Source organism: Carlito syrichta, unplaced genomic scaffold (assembly GCF_000164805.1).
Source record: "Carlito syrichta isolate Samal-C Ts95f unplaced genomic scaffold, Tarsius_syrichta-2.0.1 Scaffold302409, whole genome shotgun sequence".
In the NCBI taxonomy this organism is placed as follows: domain Eukaryota; kingdom Metazoa; phylum Chordata; class Mammalia; order Primates; family Tarsiidae; genus Carlito; species Carlito syrichta.
Window position 1 is genome coordinate 246,222 of NW_007246505.1, and position 14,339 is coordinate 260,560.

The 14,339-nt window shown below is 43.9% G+C and overlaps 1 protein-coding gene across 1 annotated transcript in view; it reads right to left on the minus strand.

The window, feature by feature from the left end:
* Positions 1 to 872: 872 nt before the first annotated feature.
* Positions 873 to 14,339, minus strand: part of SPTLC1 (serine palmitoyltransferase long chain base subunit 1) — a 52,651-nt gene continuing 39,184 nt past the window's right edge. Inside the window, exons 12-15 of the mRNA XM_021711620.1 lie at positions 13,541 to 13,622; positions 6,632 to 6,749; positions 3,846 to 3,919; positions 873 to 2,270 (exon numbers count right to left, since the gene is read on the minus strand). Coding sequence (XP_021567295.1) covers positions 2,177 to 2,270; positions 3,846 to 3,919; positions 6,632 to 6,749; positions 13,541 to 13,622 — 368 coding nt within the window. The 3' untranslated portion in view covers positions 873 to 2,176. The remainder of the gene's footprint in view (positions 2,271 to 3,845; positions 3,920 to 6,631; positions 6,750 to 13,540; positions 13,623 to 14,339) is intronic.

Sequence of the window (14,339 nt, forward strand, 5' to 3'; positions counted from 1 at the left end):
TCAGTAAGCTAGGCACCTCTACAGCTTAACCCATATAGTAGGTGTAGATTATGGATATTTCATTTGTTTTCATCCTAAGGCTAGTGTTTTGGAAAGATGGAGATATTCAGATTTAGATGGTCACCGTCATCCTCGGACGTCTCCATCTTCTGGGACTAAGGTTTTATGTGCACAAGGAAAGATGGCGGCATGAGGCTCACACATCGGATGATTACTGTCTTATTTCATAGATTTTAAGATGTGCCTTCTCCATCCATACTACAGTATCTCTGATGCTAGAATACATCTTACAGCTGACACTATACCAGAGAGGTTTATTTTTAGTGTATATAAAGCAAATATGGCACAATTAGTGATGTTCTGAACTTGATGAAATACTGGTTTATTTTCTGTCCCAACTTGCCTCAAAGTCCACTTGAAAACAGTGGTTTCCTACTCTCCTGTGGACAATTTTGTTTACTGGAAATGCCTGTAGTGCCAGCTGTTCGGCAGGCTGAGGCAGAAGGATCACTTGAGCCCAGGAGGCAGAGGCTGTGGTAAGCCCTTGACTGTGCCACCATACTCTAGCCTGAGTGACAGAGACCTCCAACTAAAAAAACCCCAAAATAGACACAATATTTACATACATATGAATATATATATATCATAAAAATAATGGCTCTGATATTTTTGTTGTCCTAAGAGGTTAGCAGGAACCCAGGACGTTTCAGATACTGTACATTCCTTAGTTAGTTGGATGTGAAAAAAGGAACTACAAAATTCAGTTGTTATTTTCTAAAACAAAACAACACATACACAATACCACCCTAGGTATGCAAAAAGTTAAAACGAAGAGACCATTCTACTGAATAAGTTATATGCAAATACACCAATCATCAGGAATGTAGGTTTATTTCATTGAAAAAAAATCCATCCCCAAAGAATACTGTATCCTTTAAAGCAGCAGCAATCACAAGGCACATCAGTACGAAATACCTCAAGCAACATAGAAGCTGAACGTTAAAAAAATACATGTTATTTAAAAAGACGCTTAAGATCATGTTCATATGAACACAGATTATAAAAATGAAAATTTTTTTTACAATTTTATCCCTTTACCTTTAATACGAAAAGGAATAATGTTGTAATATTTATATGCTATCTTGTGCACATATCACAAACCTTTACACCACTTCACTTGATTTGCTAAAGGAAAAACAGGTAAAGTACAGCTTAAAAATTGTATTTTAGTCCTTTCACATCTTTTGTTGATATTTGGAATTTGTAAGCTGGAAAGAAAAAACATTCTCATTTTTCTTAGCTTAGAAAAGCCTGTAGTTGTATGTCCCTAGGCAAACCCACCATACAAAAAAGGAATACATTTAAGACACTCTACAATATAAAGGATGTGATTTATATTTTGGAATAAACATCCTAATAATAACCAACCCTCTTCCCACAACAATTAGAAGCCCACATGTACATAATAAATTTAAAGGCCAATTATATTAAAATAAAATAGTACTGGATTGAAATTATTGCTCACTTAGGTAGTATAATGAATATTCTCTGGCTAGGGATGCTCAGTTTAGAAATGGTATAACATCAATATTTAGTGCATATAAAAATTCTAGGATTCAAATGCAACGCAAAGTTTATAACAAAAAGTGTTCTTTTTAGCCACCACTGAGTTTACACTATGAAGACTGGAAAATATGTGGCTGAATTAGATCTTCAATAACAAATTTTGTATCACACACGTTGACGTGTTGCTCTCAGTTCTAATGTGGCCAGGTCACTTTTCCACAAAACACTATGGAGTTAAGGAGTGCTCACAGAGTTGTTCCTGTTAGAAGGGAGAGAAGGTGAAGCTCCAGTTTTAGACGCCGACAACAAAAGGAATATAAAATGCTAGTACAATAAAACATTTAAATAGTACTAAATGCGTACTTTAAATACCAGTTATACACTGCAATTAGTTTTTCTCTTAAAAAAACCAGCTCCTGGGCTTTTAGATGTGTCTTCTCTTTAAAGCAGTAAGCATCCTTCCCACGGTCACACCACTGGTCCGCATCCACACCCCTTGGTAACAAGCCTTCACGTACTCCCCTCTCCTCCGGGTCATGCCCTGGCCAGAGGACGGTCTCGAGTCCTGTCGCATGCTGTGCAGCAGGAGGCCACTGCCCTGGGACTCAGCCTAGAGCAGGACAGCCTGGGCCACCTCCTTGATGGTGGACGCAGCTCTCTCCAGTTCTTCCTCCGTCTGCTCCACAGTGACCACCACCCTAATGCTGGGAAGCAGTCAAGGACACCAAGAATTACCAGACGAAAATCGACACCAATGGCCCGCCACCTACAGCCAGAGGGCCAAACCCAGTGCCACCGTGTCTGTCAACAGTCTCATGGGACTCTGCCTGCCTGTGCGTGCTCTGCTGCCCCCAGCTGCCTTTCCCCTATGTGCTGGGGGCCGCTGCGGCAGGCTGCAGCCTGCTGACTATCCATCGCATCTGGTCGGCATCCTGTCCACCACTTCCTGCTGCAGGCACGCTAGGCACCAAGGGGGAGCGAACCTCTCTCGGATCGTGCATCGTGCATAGCTGGCTGTTTGTAGTTGTGAGTCAATAAACACTCACAGTTGAAGTTCTATAATGCTCTGAGGCATGGCAGAGATTTTCAAGTTTTCAGGAAGCTGCAGAAGTGTGAGTTTGACAGGATGGTATTACCTCCACCCCTTCACTTCCTTCCCAAACATCTGCTGCATGCACTGGACACACATTTATTGAGCCGTACTGTGCTGGGCATGGAGTCCAGAGGCCACAAAACATGCATGGCTCCCATCCTCACGCATCTATAAGCTTATAAGTAAATACAGGATGACACGTTGGGGTGGGTGCAATGAAAAACAAGAGGACGGGCTCTGTGAGTGGCCTGGAGCTGTGGCCAGAGTGACTTTCCCATCCTGACCTGGCCCTCTGCGCCTGCAGATCGTTCAGACTGGGTTCTCCCGCATAAAACCCGCAGCTGTGGGCTCTCCTGCAGTCTCTCTGACTTGGCACCAGTCTCCTCCGGAGTGCTTCTCTCCAGCCCCTTTGCAGCTTGCGCTCTGGGCTCCCAGATGGACCTGGAGATGTCCACACCACGGGAGACCCTGAGCAGGGCTCACACCACCCCTCTGCTGACACCCACTGGGGCCTGATGTGCTGTCTCTCCAGACTCGGCTCAGGCATCAGTGGCTCGCAGAGGCCCTGAGCACTGCCTAGGGCAGAACTGATCATGCCCCTGCTGGGACTACTTGGCACAGGGTGTGTGTGGATGGCCACCTCCATGGACCATCCCGTAAGCAATGAGGACAGGCCAGTGCTCTTTAACATCTTTCACCTGTGGCATGTTCTGTTGACTCTGCAGATCTCGCCTTTCTTTGTCCTCCTGGGGAGGGTCAGTGAGTGTTCACTGGCTGAAGCACCCCAGAGGCGACATGCCGAGGGGCAAAGATGGGGAAGTCTACACAGTCAACAAAACGCCAGGACTGCAGGCCTTCCTGCGGCACGGTTCTTGTGGCAGGCACCGCCTGCAGGGCACATACCACCTCGAGTTATGGCAGGTATGAGCTGACTGGACTTGGTTTGTCCCAGTTCATGCCCAGAGACCAGACATCTCTTGGAGCTAACTGGGATGTTACATTGTGAGTCCCGAGGGGCTGTTCAGCTAAAATGCAAAAACTTCCAGTTTAAGAGCAGAAAACAGGTGATGTATTGTATTTTAACAACAGACATTCTTCCTTATCCAGTGGTAGTCTTTCAAAACCTAAAGTATTTGATAGAGTTTAATGTAGAAAAAAAGTAAGGTTTCATTTCCATTTAACTAACCTGGGCGGAGGGAGGCACTTCTCTTCTTTCTCCAGGTAGCGTGCCTGAGTCAATGCAATGCTTCTGTTCATGCACTGTGTAGAGAGAAAGGAGGACCTCCGTCACCCGGACTCCGGACACACAGTGGTTAAAATGAGGGGACATGAAAATCCCAGGTCAGCAGCTTTAATTCAGTGTTCAGCTCCAGCCGCTATAAGGCAAAACCATGCACCAAGCCCAGCGTGGGGAGCACTGTCCACAGAGGCCTCTGCAGTGGCACCTTGTCCCCGAGTGTCTCAGCACCTGGAGACACGTGGGTGCTACGGGGGTGTTGCAGTCCTCACTTCCTCACGCTTGCTTAGATTACATTAAAGCAGCCCAGGCAGAGCTAGAACGCAAGGAGCGTGGGAGCAAAACCCTGCGGGTCAACCAGGAGCTGGGCCTGAACGCCATAGCAGCACCGTGTCGGAGCAGCTGCTACACTCAGACCTAGCCAAGGGCCAATCCCCATGGATGCCTCTGGTGGGTGCTGAGGGCGCCTCCGAGTCTGGTGTTAAAGTCTGCACAGTGCTCCCATATACAAGCCACCAGCCAATGTTTTTAAAAATTAATACATTTTCTACTAAAATAAAGCAAGCATAAAACCCACAGCAAGGTCATAGGTCATGGGGGCTTCTTTTTGGGGTGATGAAATGTTTTGCAATTAGACAGTAAGGGCTGCACAACCTGTTGAATGTACTAAAATCCACCTTGCTGTCAAAAGGGTGAATTTCATGGTATATGAATTATATTTTAAAACATCAACAGAGCAGAGGGTGGTGCCAAGGAAAGAACAGTCACTCCATAGCGTGGCAGTACAAGCATCTGCCTGAAGAGCGGGCACGGGGTGAGCTGCGAGAGAGGTGGAGAAGCAAGACAGGGCAGTGACAGCAGTCCCTCGCTGTCTGCAGGCTCCGGAAGCACACTGGGAATTGAACTCCTGGAAACATCTGGACTGGCTCTGTCTTAAGAGACACTGTAAACAATAGCTCAGTTTGTAAAAACAGTGTCCTGTCGAGCAACTCAACGTAAACCTGGCAAAACCTCTTGGTGCTACAAAGCTTAAACAAGAGTTACAGCACCATGATTCTTCTCTGTCTCCCAAGTATTGAAAAGAAGACAACGATTTTAAAGATTTTAAAATGGAAGCGGTGATTACGCAAAGAAATGGTAAGATCTTTCTTTTTTCTTCCTATCGATGGAAAGTTTCCAGGTAGTATTCTGTTCCCTACCACACACTATTCTCTTCTCCTTCCACTCTCAAGTGGATTTTCTTAAGACAGTCTGTATCAAACCAGGCCCACAGACAGCATTTTGGGATCTGTGGGTTATCCACAGACTTCTACTCTTTCTCTTTTGTTATGTTATGTTATGCTCGAAAGCACAGTAAATAAACACCAAGCTGCTGGGCACAGTGGCTCACGCCTGCAATCTCAGCACTTTGGGAGGCTGAGGCGAGAGGATTGCCTGACCCCACAGGTTCGAGACCAGCCTGGGCAACACGGCGAGACCTTGTCTCTACAATAAATCAAAAAATTAGCTGGATGTGGTGGTGCACACCTGTAGTTCCAGCTGTGTAGAAGGCTGAGGCAGAAAGACAGCCTGAGTCCAGCAGGTTGAGGCTGCGGTGGCTGTGAGCGTGCCATTGCACCCCGGCCTGTGTGACAGAGTGAGACTCCGACTCAAAAACAAACAAAAAAACCAAGTCATTTCGCTCACACTCTCCTGTGTCTCTTAGGCACAAAGCGGTAGAAAGACTCTGATGCTATCTGATGACAAAGGAACAGAGGAGATTTAGCCTGAAGTTGATACAACTGGCTTTAAAAGGCCTCAGACTGTACGAAGTCCCCATTAACCCGTTATTCCACATTATCAGATCACGTGGCTCAAAAATCACAGGACATCAGATGGCAGAAGCCAGCCGTGTGTCCAGATGCTGTCTCCAAACTGGTCTACACCGAACAGGCCTGTGACTGAGAAGAGTCTGCCTGAGAGGAGGCATGGACAGACGAGGCATGGGACAAGGCCTGGCAGGGCACTGCCGTCACGGCCCCAGGTGCCTGCAGCACCACTCAGAGCCAGAGCCCTGGAGGAAACTGCCAGCAGGATGAGAAAGCAGAACGGCACCCGCTTCATCCTCAGATGCACACTAGGTGCATGTCAGACTCAACTGAAAGGCAGCATCATCCCAGGGCACACGTGGAGACAACTAAGTAAGAATGAATAGTCAAATGGCTTTTGGAAGATAGAGAACTTTAAATAACTCTCCCAAATTAGGCATTTTGCTAGTCTTCCTTCCAGAGTATTCTGACTGCAGGGAGGCAGGCAGTGAACACGAGCTTTGCTGGCAACTGCCCGCAGACTGGCCCACTCTCGGGCAGTGTGTGACTCCCACACATGGTGCCTTCCCAACTACAGTATGAATGCCTGGCTCTGCAGATGGTGAGCAATGCGTCTTCTGCAAGGCTAACTATTCAGCGTTCTCAAGAAGCCAAGTGTATTTGAACACGAGGTGGCTCACAGGGCAGCAACTTTGGAGGGAGGTGAGAGATGGCCTAATGGGAGGGCTGTAGCCTGTCACCACGGCCAGACCCCAATGGGGCAGAACCTGGAGCAGCAGGACAGCTCCATGTCATCAGCAGGCAACCAGCAACTTCTGTTATTCCCTCCCTCTCGGAGCAAGAAGAACTTTCTTAAAAACGATGTACAAAATGGCTTGGGAGAGGGCAGAATGGTGGGGGGCATCCCTCGAGCACCTGGATACTTACGTGGTCTACAATTTCCTGAAGCAGCTTCACGTCTTGCTCTCGAGACCCGGTGCTCTCTTCCAGCTGTAGGTGAAAGGCTGGCGAAAGGGACTCTCCCACCACTTTTAATCCAGAGATGCTGAGGGAGGGAAGCACACGCACATCCACAAAGGCCTCCAGGCTCGAAGACAGTTACGCGGACATCACTTAGAGCCACCCTGTCAGTCACACTGACCGTGACAGGTGCGTGACTCTGCAGGAGCGCCGTGTGCTGCTGTCCCAGCTCCCACAGACAGGTGGGCTGGGCACTCCAGGCAGTGCTCCCAGTCCAGGAAAACACCTGCGACACCAGCTCTGGGAGGGCAGGCCTGGGCCTCAAGCTGTGCCTCCCGCCAGGCATCTGCACGACCGCTGCCGCCTCCTCCCCAAAGGCCCTGAGCTGCTGTTCCTCTTCCCGGTCTTCGCTCTTGCCTGTGCTGGGAGCACGTGGAGGTCCCAGCTCTGGGGTTGCCCTGGGTGAGGCCCCTTCACCCACCCTCTTTAGGGCAGGGTCCGCTCCACATTTCCTATGATTCATCCTGTCTGGTTCCTTCAGGGACCGCTTGCCACACATTATAATGTCAAGCTTCTTGCTTACCATATAAGTCTTTAGTTTGTATTTTGTTTTTCACAAATTATAGTGATAGTTTCTGACATTAAAAACATATTTTGACCACTAGCGATATGTTTTTGTTTTTTAGTTGGAGTCGCAATCTGACACCCAGGTTGCAGTACAGTAGCATAACTACGGCTACCACAGCCTTGACCTGCTGGGTCAAGCGATCTTTCCATCTCAGTCTTCCGCGTAGCTGGAACTACAAGTATGCGCCACCACACCTGGCTATTTTTTTTTTTATTTACTGTACAGACGAGGTCTCACCATGTTGCCCAGGATGGTCTTGAACTCCTGAACCCAGGCAACTCTCTTGCCTTAGCCTCCCAAAGTGGTGGGACTATAGGCGTGAGCCATCACGCCTGGCTAGCAATGTATTTAGAGTAAAAAGTTTCTTTCTTATTTGAATGTTTAGTTTCAGATTCTACTTGGATTATTTTCTTCTTAGGGTTAACAACACAGAAAAGTGCAGCCTCTCAGGGAGAAAGATTTCTTTAGGGGTAAAATGCTATATGTTCACATGATTATTACAGATGTCATGAGAACTCTGTCATATTATTTAGTCAGGTTCATTTAAAGTCCATTTTATCCTATAATAACAAGAGTTGCAGAACCATGATTCTTTTTTCTCCTTCAAATATTGAAAAGACAAAAGATTTAAAACGGACACGATGATTATGCAAAGAAATGGTACGATCTTTCTTTCTTTTTTCTTCCTACAGATGGAAAGTTTCCAGATAGTATTCTGTTTCCTACCACAGACTGCTCTCTTCTCCCCCCACTCAAGAGGATTTTCTTAAGATAGCCAGTGTCAAACCAGGCTCACAGACAGCATTTTGGGGTCTGTGAATTGTCCACAGACTTTCATTTTCTCTTTTTGTTATGTAACAAACGTCCGAAAGTGTAGTCTAAAAACACCAAGCCAATTTGCTTGCGCCCTCCTGTGTCTCTTTGGCACAAAGCAGTAAGGAAGACTTTGTTGCTATCTGCTGCTATCCTATAAAAACAAATACTGTTTAATTCTTACCCATTTCCTAGAATAATGGCGATACATGTTTATTTGAAATCAGGCTAAACATTTTAGATTGTTTTCATTTAGTCTGCTTTGCCTAGAAAGATTTGCTTTTCTCTTAGAATAACCATAAAATGCACTAAGTAGTGCAACAGAAACTTCCCAGTTCAGGACTCACTAAGCTTTAATAGAATAACTACTGTGTGCTACCATCACGTGAGGTACTACTAGAAGCTAATTTCATCTGGCTCTCAAGCCACCCCTGGATGTTATTAATTTTTATCTCCATTCTTTAAAGGGCATACATCGTGCTAGGATTGCTCAATAAAGCAGGCTGCAGGTCAGAATCATGGAATCTTAGAATTTAGAGCATCTAGAATGTGAGAGAAGCTTCTAGATCAGGGGTCCTCAAACTTTTAAAACAGGGGGCCAGTTCACTGTCCCTCAGACTGTTGGAGGGGCGGACTATAGTTTAAAAAAAAACAACTATGAACAAATTCCTATGCACACTGCACATATCTTATTTTGAAGTGAAAAAACAAAATGGGAACAAATACAATATTTAAAATGAAGAACAAGTAAAGTTAAATCAACAAACTTACCAGTATTTCAGTGGGAACTATGGGCCTGCTGTTGGCTAATGAGATGGTCAATGTCCGGTTCCATATTTGTCACTGCTAGTCATAACAAGTTAAGGCGGCAAAAACACCTGGAGGGCCGGATAAATGTCCTCGGCGGGCCGCATGTGGCCCGTGGGCCGTAGTTTGAGGACCCCTGTTCTAGATTATTCTACCAATGTAGAAACTAAGCAATCTGCTTTCAAAACCCATTTTCTATGTGAATTTTGGATGTGTTAAACTCATACACCAAGAAATATCAATCTTTTTTGGTCATGGATTTTCAGACTGAATTTAAAAATTGCTTTTCAAATAGCCCTTCACATGAGTCAAATGGTTTGAATTTTCCTCAATATATACAAATCACCTAAAGCCCACATCTAGCTTGTGCTTTGATCAAACAGGCTCATCTCACCTGTTGGGTGGGGCAGGCTGGTGGCAGAAGGAATTAAACAAAATGCCCCGTCTTTGGTTCCCTATATGCCGAATGTCAGATGACTTTAACTAAAACCAAATGGACATAGATTTACAGCTCAAGATCAGAAACTTAGAAGCTGTGTTTCAGAGCCTATTATATATTCTTTAAAGAAAAACTTTGGCAAACATGTAATTTTATCCAAATGGATAAATACTGAGCACTGGACTAGGTCCCAAAGACTGAGCATCCATCAAGGTAGCCCCTCGTCTCCACCGTGCTTGCAGTGGAGGGAGAGAACCAGACTCTAGTAACCATCACTAGTCCCACTGACACAGAGGAAACCAACACAGGCTATTGACTTCCTTTCCCAAACTTCATCTCTGAGATGAGAGACTGGAGAGAAGTAAAGATACTGCCTCTTAAAATCTTTATCTTTAACATATCTACTGAAAAATAAGAAATAAGCTAAATGTAAGAAGATGAATAATAAGAACAATGCACTGAAACAAAAGTGTATAAAAACAAGGAAGTAAAAATCAATAAAAGACACGATAAAAACACAAGAACTGAACTTATAAAATACAAAGGAGAAACAATATAGACACAAGAAAGATAATGACAGACTACCTACCCCCAATTCGAAGGCCTCAAACCTGGAGAGGCTTACAAACTGCTCAACTATGAAGAAACAATCAAGACTGGTTTTACTCAGTGGATCCACGAAGTAGAAAGAGTGGAAAATAGCCACATCATGTATTGAAGCTACCATAACACTGATTCCTGTGTTACTTAAAGTTGTATACCATACGATTATAGACCCACATAAATTATAAACATAGATATAACAATTCAAATTAAAATATTAACTAAATAAGTCCAACAGTGTAGAAAAATATGTTGTAATCAAGTAGGATCTTTCTCAGAAATGCAAAGATATCAGAAAATATGGCGATGTGATTCAGTCAGAACACAAATTTATAATTTATTTTAATAGGTATAAAAATATTTAATAAAGCTCAACATATATGTATGATTTTAAAAAAAGGTTTTCAAATCTAGGAGTAATTTAGCTGGGCATGGTGGCACATGGTGGAAAGACTGCTTAAACCCAGAGATTGGAGGCTACAGCAAGCTATGATTGTACCTGTAATAGCCACTGCATTCTAGCCTGGGCAATATAGCCTTAAAAACAAAATGAAACAAAAAACAAAACAAAAAGCTAGGAATAAAAGGCCACATACCAAAAACCTAGAGTACAATATTTTATATTTAATGGAGAGATGCTTCTGTCCTGGGAATGAGAGAAAGATGTCTGCTATTGCTGCCACTGTTCAATACAGAACCAAAGACACAATAACAAATGTAATACAAGAAGAACTAAGATGTATAAGAATGGTAGGAAAGAGACAAAAACATTATTGCTGATAACAGGACTTCTGCGCACATCTTCACAGCAGAATGCAACAAACGACCGGAGCTTTCTAATAAGAGTTTAGAAAGACTGCTGGACATAAAACTAGTTTAGAGAAAACAATTATATTCTTATGAATCTTCCCTTTCTCACTCATGCTGCACATGAACTTCTGCCAAATCTAGCTCGCTCTCCCTTCCAAATATATCCAGAATCCAAACACTTCTCACGGCTCCTACCAAGGTCAGAGTCATTGTCACCCATTGACCACATTCATCTCCTAACTGGTCTATGTGCTTCTGCTCTTATTGCCATACAATATATTTCTTCATACCACACAAGAGTAACCCTGCTAGGATGTAAAGTTCAGTCAGCCCATGGTACTTTTTAGCTCAGAACCATCCAGGGCTTTCTGTGTGAACCAAGGCTTTCCTCACAGCCTGTGAGGCCCTGTGTGGATGGCCCTTTTCCTGGTCCTCCTCTTCCACTAGGTTCCCCAGTTCCCTCTTCTTGTCATTAGCCTCTTTTCTGTTTCATTCACTGTTCCCTCTAGTCATTTACAAACCTGCGTGATTTGCTCCCACAATATCTCTAGTGTGTGTTTAGTAGGAGGTGCCCGTGGAGTATCCAAGCGTGGATAGGGAACAGGCAATTGGATGTGACACCTGGAGCCCTGAAGAGTGGCAGAGTCTGGCCAGGTGCAGCGGCTCATGCCTGTAATCCTGGCACTTCCGAGGCTGAGGTGGGAAGACTCCTTGAGCCGAGGAATTCGAGGCCAGCCTGGGCAACACAGTGAGACCTTGTCTTTAAAAAAATTAACAAATTAGCTAGGTGTGGTCATGTGCCCCTGTAGTCCCAGCTACTTGGGAGGCTGAGGTGGAAAGTTCTCCTGAGCCCAGGAGGTCGGAGCTGCAGTGAACTGTGATCGTGCCACTGTACTCCAGCTGGGTGACAGAGTGAGACCCCGACTCAAAAAAGAAAAACAAAACAACACTACCAAAAAAACAGTGGTAGAGCATGGAGATGCAAATCTGTGGCTGTAGACATGTAGGTGACACGAAACCAATGGGATGCTCCAGGTGTGGAACATGCAATTCTTCAAGAAGGTAATGAGAAGAAAAGAGGACTGAGGACTAAGCCCTGAAGAGCAGGGTGGTGGAAAAAAGCCTTCAAAGGAGCCTGCGATGAAGCCTTTCAAAGATGTAGAAGGAAACCCAGAAGCGTAGCGTAGCAGAGTCCAACGAAAGAGGCCACCGGTGCCGAAAGCTACAGGACAGAAGTAAGACAAACTCTGAAGAGAGATGGACCACCAGACTCGGCACAAGGCAGACACTGAGGCCCTCCATCCAACGGTTCAGGGAAGTGCAAGAGCGGAAGCCAGATCTAGTTTCCAGCGTAAACGAAGGGTGGAGATGTGGAGAAAGTATGAACGACTCTTGAGAGGACTAGTTATAAACAAATATGGCAAAGAAGGGGGTAGTTGCTAGCGGGCACTGTGGGGCTCTGGCAGGAGGAATTCAAAGTGGACTACACTGCTAACAGAACGATCAGGAAAGAGGAGAACCTAACGACAAAACAGAGAGGACAAGCAAAGGCACACAGTCCTTAGCAGAGAAGAATGGCTTGTGATAACTGGGGAAACACTTCGTGCACTATACAACTGAAGGGAAGACTGGTTCAGATACATAGGTAGATGTAGGTACATAGATTTGTTAGGAAAATGGGAGAGTTCCCAAGAGACGACACAAAGTCAGGCTGCTAGCTCAAAATGGGTGGAGTGATAACAGAGAATTTGGAATTTTGGAAAGAAGGAAAGGTCTGATAGGGCTGGGGAAAGTGAAGGACTGGACTTAAAAAGAACAGGTTACTACCACCAGAGTGAAGGCAATCTGAGGTTGGCGTTGATAAATCTGCAGTTGATAAATCCAAGTGCTGGGCTGTGCTGGCATATTAATATTTCACAAACCAATGTAGCTGGAATCAATACAAATATATGTCTCTACCATAAATCATGCAAGAACTTCTGTTACTATTATACAGACACACCCAGAACTCTAATTGTCTCTGCCCACACTTTATCTGGAACAGCTGTGATCTACTCATTTATCAATTGTCCTTTTCTTTTAGTAAAGTCTCTAGTTTCCATATCTGGTAACAGAGACAGGACTTTCATGATCAAAAAACACACTTCATCTTAGGAAAGGCAGAAACACATGCCTCGAAGAACATGAGATCAATTTCTCTAAGACCAGAAATGTGCCTGAAGATGTCACCAGGCTCAATTTTTCTAACTTTAGAGGAATCTTAAAGAATGACCCTTGCACAGTTAAAAACAAAAACAAAAAAAAAAAAAGGAAAAGAAATATAGGATTCACTTCCATTTTACTTTTCTTAATTTAAAATAAAACTGGTCATTTACTAAAAAGTCACACGGGATGGATGCACCCACTGCCATCTAATTATATAATACATAATGACATTTTTCTATCTGTACAGATGGGGAGAGAGGCTTCAGTGTTTACCCTGGTTATTTCTGGTATAAAGATGGTGGTTTATTTTTATCCTTGAATCTTCTTTATTGCTATAATGTTTTATTAATGAGTTTCTTTATGTTCAGAAAAACAAAGTCATGATTCTTTAGAGCAATAACAAATGGTGCTCTGGTCTTATGTAAATAAACTTATTTGAGTGAACTAATTTTTGGCTTTTAGTTGTAATTTGGTTAAACGGACCCAAGCCTGCCAGATTTAAATCTCTTTATTAGTTGTTTAAGTGTGATGCAGATAAACTTTATGTTGGTTGCACACATATAAAACTTACCCTTGCAAAGCTTTATGAATTTGTCTGCACTTCTCCTTCAACACTGCAAAAATACCTAAACGGAAAACATGCATTTGATAGTCTACGTGAAACACCTGATAGTACTATCCTAGAAATATTTTTAAAGATCCAGTTCAAGTTCATCAAATTCAAATGCTGCCAATCCTTCCCGCATAATCACAGAGAGCCAGGAACTTGCGCTTCTCTCAGGGCCCATGCTTTGACTCTGGTCTCTGGCACTCGCTAACTGGCCACTTCTCACTCCAACCTCACTTGAGCAAAGCCTGGGACGAAGCTTTCTGACAAAACAACAGCTTTTGCTTCCATCAAGATTCTACAGATAGTCTGGCTAAGAATCAAGGGGTACAAGTCTATCACTTGTTTCTTAATCTTACCCAATTTGGTGAAAAATCAACTGTAGTAAAGTAATTTTTACAATCTTTTGAAATTTTCCATTAATTTAAGGAAGATTCAAAACGAAAGTATCAGATCAGGAGGTGAGAGTGCCAGGCTATCTGACAAGCACACATGTGAATGTGCCAGACATACATTCTGATTTTCTGAAGAAACATCAACAATGGAGATTCAGAAATACTGTATCATGTAGGGCCTGTTTCTCCCTTTCTGTTTTAGGCTTTGGTATGGTGGCAATCATAGCCAAAGTCCAAATTTAAAATTCTTAGTTGACTTTTTATTTTGCCCACTCAGTAGTTCTCTTTGTTGGTTAGCCAGGCCTGGCTTCAGTACCAGTTGATAATTCAAAGGCTGAAGGGAAAAACTAACAATATTTGTAGAATTA